Source organism: Haliotis rubra, unplaced genomic scaffold (assembly GCF_003918875.1).
Source record: "Haliotis rubra isolate DU_JTF1 unplaced genomic scaffold, ASM391887v1 Scf46, whole genome shotgun sequence".
Lineage (NCBI taxonomy): Eukaryota > Metazoa > Mollusca > Gastropoda > Lepetellida > Haliotidae > Haliotis > Haliotis rubra.
The window spans coordinates 2,483,251-2,489,250 of NW_025767146.1; the positions used below are offsets into that span (position 1 = coordinate 2,483,251).

General features: G+C 44.7%; 1 protein-coding gene across 1 annotated transcript in view; it reads left to right on the top strand.

Moving 5' to 3' along the window:
- Positions 1 to 4,994, top strand: part of LOC124290177 (U3 small nucleolar RNA-associated protein 6 homolog) — a 184,464-nt gene extending 179,470 nt beyond the window's left edge. The window contains exons 21-22 of the mRNA XM_046726871.1: positions 3,887 to 3,959; positions 4,442 to 4,994. Coding sequence (XP_046582827.1) covers positions 3,887 to 3,959; positions 4,442 to 4,599 — 231 coding nt within the window. The 3' untranslated portion in view covers positions 4,600 to 4,994. The remainder of the gene's footprint in view (positions 1 to 3,886; positions 3,960 to 4,441) is intronic.
- Positions 4,995 to 6,000: the final 1,006 nt, after the last annotated feature.

Sequence of the window (6,000 nt, forward strand, 5' to 3'; positions counted from 1 at the left end):
GCCGATAACAGCGCTTATGACTGACACCGCAGCTGGCTGGCTGCTAATGTTTAACACGATGTCAACTGCTCCTAAACACCACTTGTAGCCCAATCTAGTGCCAGGAGAAGTCTTCCCTGACATAAATTTCATTACACGTTAACGATGCCCTTGGCTCCTCTGTAGGCTAATCTGTCACCTTCTCTTCCGTAGTGTGATATTAGCGAGGCTTTGATTTGTTGGTTGCACGGCCTCGTGGGACATGAGTAACGTCCAGTAGTCAGGGGTCGGCACATTCTCGTACAGTCTGTTTGAAACACTGCAATCACACTGTTGCCAAACTTTGCAATTTGTACAAATCAATACTGCCTTTCCAGTCTATGCATTTATCAAAATGGTTTAAAATAGTGTGGATGTGATTCATTATGACGGACGTTCTGTAATGAAGGTGACACAAAGGACTGTGAATGCTGTTCATGTCAATGTCACCCAGAGGAGGGGAACAGGGTTTCATGTCTTCAAGTCAGTGAATTTTGACAAACAACTCAATATTTGTTTGTGCATGTTGGGTTTTAAAATGTTAAATTTAGCAACATCTGAATGACAGTTAACAGTTCCCTGAATTGAAAACACATTTATTTCCTTTCCACCACTGGCATTAATACAGTACAACCAGAAATTATTGAGAATTTAAGATTGTATTTTTTTTTTAAAAAATTCACTCATTACTCACATATTAAATGTGAATATTAGCAGAACATAACTCCAGATTCAAAGACAGGTGAACAGTTAGTATTTTGTCAAGTCACCATGGGCAGCAAAGCAGGCTTCAATGCGGCGGGGCATACTACTGATCAAAGAAGTTAGAAAGTCACGGTCCATGCTGTCCCAATATCGGACCACCTCTTCTTTCATTTCAGCAATATTTGTCAGATTTTTCTTATTGACACTTTCCTTCATAAGTCCCCAAACATTTTCTAGTGGATTTAGGTCAGGGCATTAGCTTGACCAATCTAATAATGTCATATTTTGGGTCCGAAACCAGGCCGGTGAATGCTTTGAACGATGTTTTGGGTCGTTGTCCTGCTGGAAAATCCAAAAATGTCCACAGAACACGTGAGCAGATGGAAGTAAATGTCCCTCGAGAATATCTGTGTACCGCTCACTGTTCATATTCCCTTCAATACACAGAGGGGCTGCCCCTAACACAGATATGCCACCCCACACGCAAAATTTCGACTGTACTTTGGGCTGATACAAAGGTTTTTCAGTTTGTTTGGTCCAGAATTTCAGTGTATTAGGAAACAGCCACACAGAACTTTCATCTGAGAAAATCACATTGTCCCAGTTAAAATTTCTATGCCATCAGCACCAGTTCAACCTTCGCTCCTTTTGTTCAGGTTTCATGATCGGTGATGGAATTCCTCGACTTTTCTGCCAACCAATTGCATGCAGCTCAGTTCTAATTGTCTCTTTACAGACAGCCACAGTTCCTCTGTCAATCATATCCAGCCTTAAGTTTTATAAATTCCTTCGTTTGTTGTTAGAAACAAGAATACCAAGCTGCCTCCTGTCGCCGACAGTCAATTTTCTAGGCCTACCAGCGCCTCCCTGGTATTCAATGCCATATCCATTTGCAATATTTTTCAAAACACGATAAACAAAGGGATGCCTGTTTTACTTGAAATCACTTTAGCTGATCTGATGTCCTGATAGCTGGTCAAGGTTGTTTATACTAGAAATCCCATTAAACATATTCCTAAAATTCTCATTAATTTCTGGTATTACTATACATGTTTTCTATCAATGATATGACCTCTCTTTTCTGAATCTGATACATCCTCCCTGTTCTACATGTGATACATCCTCCCTGTTCTACATGTGATGCACCCTCCCTGTTCTACATGTGATACACCCTCCCTGTTCTCCATGTGATACACCCTCCCTGTTCTACATGTGATACATCCTCCCTGTTCTACATGTGATACATCCTCCCTGTTCTACATGTGATACACCCTCCCTGTTCTACATGTGATACAGCCTCCCTGTTCTACATGTGATACAGCCTCCCTCTTCTACATGTGATGCACCCTCCCTCTTCTACATGTGATGCACCCTCCCTGTTTTACATGTGATACACCCTCCCTGTTCTACATGTGATACAGCCTCCCTGTTCTACATGTGATACACCCTCCCTGTTCTACATGTGATACAGCCTCCCTGTTCTACATGTGATACAGCTTCCCTGTTCTACATGTGATGCACCCTCCTTGTTCTACATGTGATACACCCTCCCTGTTCTACATGTGATACACCCTCCCTGTTCTACATGTGATACATCCTCCCTGTTCTACATGTGATACACCCTCCCTGTTCTACATGTGATACACCCTCCCTGTTCTACATGTGATACACCCTCCCTCTTCTACATGTGATACATCCTCCCTGTTCTACATGTGATACACCCTCTACACCCTCCCTTTTCTACATGTGATACACCCTCCCTGTTCTACATGTGATACACCCTCCCTGTTCTACATGTGATACAGCCTCCCTGTTCTACATGTGATACATCCTCCCTGTTCTACATGTGATACACCCTCCCTGTTCTACATGTGATACAGCCTCCCTGTTCTACATGTGATACAGCCTCCCTGTTCTACATGTCATACAGCCTCCCTGTTCTACATGTGATACACCCTCCCTGTTCTACATGTGATACAGCCTCCCTGTTCTACATGTGATACATCCTCCCTATTCTACATGTGATACACCCTCCCTGTTCTACATGTGATACACCCTCCCTGTTCTACATGTGATACATCCTCCCTGTTCTACATGAGATACACCCTCCCTGTTTTACATGTGGTACATCCTCCCTGTTCTACTTGTGATACATCCTCCCTGTTCTACATGTGATACACCCTCCCTGTTCTACATGTCATACACCCTCCCTTTTCTACATGTGATACACCCTCCCTGTTCTACATGTGATACACCCTCCCTGTTCTACATGTGATACATCCTCCCTGTTCTACATGTGATACACCCTCCCTGCTCTACATGTGATACACCCTCCCTGTTCTACATGTGATACATCCTCCCTGTTCTACATGTGATACATCCTCCCTGTTCTACATGTGATACAACCTCACTGTTCTACATGTGATAACCCCCCCCTGTTCTACATGTGATACAGCCTCCCTGTTGTACATGTGATACACCCTCCCTGTTCTACATGTGATACACCCTCACTGTTCTACATGTGATACACCCTCCCTGTTCTACATGCGATAGAGCCTCCCTGTTTTACATGTGATACATCCTCCATGTTCTACATGTGATACACCCTCACTGTTCTACATGTGATACAGCCTCCCTGTTCTACATGTGATAAACCCTCCCTGTTATACATGTGATAAACCCTCCCTGTTCTACATGTGATACAGCCTCCCTGTCCTACGTGTGATAGAGCCTCCCTGTTTTACATGTGATACATCCTCCCTTTTCTACATGTGATACACCCTCCCTGTTCTACATGTGATACATCCTCCCTGTTCTACATGTGATGCATCCTCCCTGTTCTACATGTGATAACCCCCCCCCCCCCGTTCTACATGTGATAAACCCTCCCTGTTCTACATTAGATACATCCTCCCTGTTCTACATGTGATACATCCTCCCTGTTCTACATGTGATACACCCTCCCTGTTCTACATGTGATAACCCCCCGCTCTACATGTGATAAACCCTCCCTGTTCTACATTAGATACATCCTCCCTGTTCTACATGTGATACATCCTCCCTGTTCTACATGTGATACAGCTTTCCTGTCCTACATGTGATACGCTCCCTTTGTCCATCATGTGATACGTCCTGTTCTATGTGAGATATGTCTTTCCTGCAGCCAACCCCCAAGATCAAGCACCTGCTCCGAGCGTACGAGGATGCTGTGGAGGAGTTTGGCAAGTCCCACCCAGGTAGGCTGTGTGTGGAGGCATGTGTTGCCTGTAGATGGGGTGGGCTAGACAGCTGGGAAATATAAAGGTGTTGTGGCATGTAGGACTAAGGAGTTGTGGAATTTCATCAAAAGGGCTGCTTCATGTTTTGCAAGTTACTTGCATCCTCTGTCCTAGTTACAGAAAGTTCAGTTGTATACAATGTGACTAGATCATTAACTGATATCTTGGGACATTCTTTTATACATGAATTTGTTGGCACCAGGATATTGTCTGCTACTGGTTACCCTTGAACCCCCCAGCTATCACCTGGCAGATTGTGGGTGTGCCCTAGCAGTTCACACATCAAGAGGATATTATCTGCTGCTGGTTAGCATTTGTAGCCTGCTCCCTGTAGCTACACCTGTCATAAATCTCTCCTGAAGTGTAGGAGTGTAGCACAGTTGTTATTTTGGTGACTCCAGACACATTTGTTTGTAAACAATGACTTTCTTACCCGACAGATCTGTGGATAGACTACCTCCGCCAGGAAACCAACCACCCCAGAGGGAGTCTGGAGGCTACCAGCAAGATCCACAACCGCGCCCTGAAGATGCTGTCTGGGACCCTCAACCATGACTTTGTAACCAAACATACCCTGCTGCAGACAGGCCGCTTGTAGGACCAACATGAGGATGCTCCTGTGTCCAGTTGCAGCAGATGTTGTTCCCGATGTTGTTCCCGATCTGAGTAATGAAGTCCGCTGCTGAGGCCAGTGAGGCTGTGTTCCTGGTCCTCTCGGGGCTGTGTTCCTGGTCCTCTAGGGGCTGTGTTCCTGGTCCTCTCGGGGCTGTGTTCCTGGTCCTCTCGGGGCTGTGTTCCTGGTCCTCTAGGGGCTGTGTTCCCTTATCCTCTCGGGGCTGTGTTCCTGGTCCTCTCGGGGCTGTGTTCCTGGTCCTCTCGGGGCTGTGTCATCAGGGTTACATGCTTCTGTGCAGTCAGCCAGATAGGGCGCATCTAATATCCGAGAGTTCTGATTTCAGTTATGATTTTTAAGAAATAAATATGCAGGAGTCACGTGCTTGTGTTGATCATGAGGTACATATTTAACAAAACAATTTCAGTATGGTCAAACTCTGAGCCATTTTGTCACAATGTTTTTACTAGTTCATGTTTCTGCAATATGTCCTCTAGTTCCCCAAGAGGGTCCTGTTGCTTCTGTAAGTGTTGTTCATGAGGCCGCCAAACATTGTCACACTGGTGAACAGGCCAGGTCAACAGAGAAACATCACTACATTTGATAAATCTGTTCTTCTACAAACAAAATGTGCCAGATTAGCGTTATACTTTATTGTCAGCATGTAAGACTTTGTGTCACATTCTGTCAGCAGGGAATCAGGTGGAGATAAGTAGATGATTTGTATGTGTGTCAGGCTACTTGGGAAACATCAAATAGGTGTATTTGAGCAGCAGACATATGTGACTTGACTGAGGCTGAGTGTGGGACAGGTGCAGGGCTGTGGACAGTGTGTGAACAGTCAGATGCACTTACTGTGTATAGTCCCTGGGTTAATAAAATTTTCACATATCTTCGTCTTCATTCATCCACTCTAACAACCATCCATCCACTCACTCAAGCAATCATTCATCCACTCTAACAACCATCCATCCACTCACTCAAGCAATCATTCATCCACTCACTCAAGCAATCATTCATCCACTCTAACAACCATCCATCCACTCACTCAAGCAATCATTCATCCACTCTAACAACCATCCATCCACTCACTCAAGCAATCATTCATCCACTCTAACAACCATCCATCCACTCACTCAAGCAATCCATCATCCACTCTAACAACCATTCATCCACTCACTCAAGCAATCATTCATCCACTCTAACAACCACCCATCCACTCACTCTAACAATCATTCATCCGCTCTAACAACCATCCATCTACTCACTCAAGCAATCATTCATCCACTCTAACAACCACCCATCCACTCACTCTAACAATCATTCATCCACTCTAACAACCACCCATCCACTCACTCTAACAATCATTCATCCGCTCTAACAACC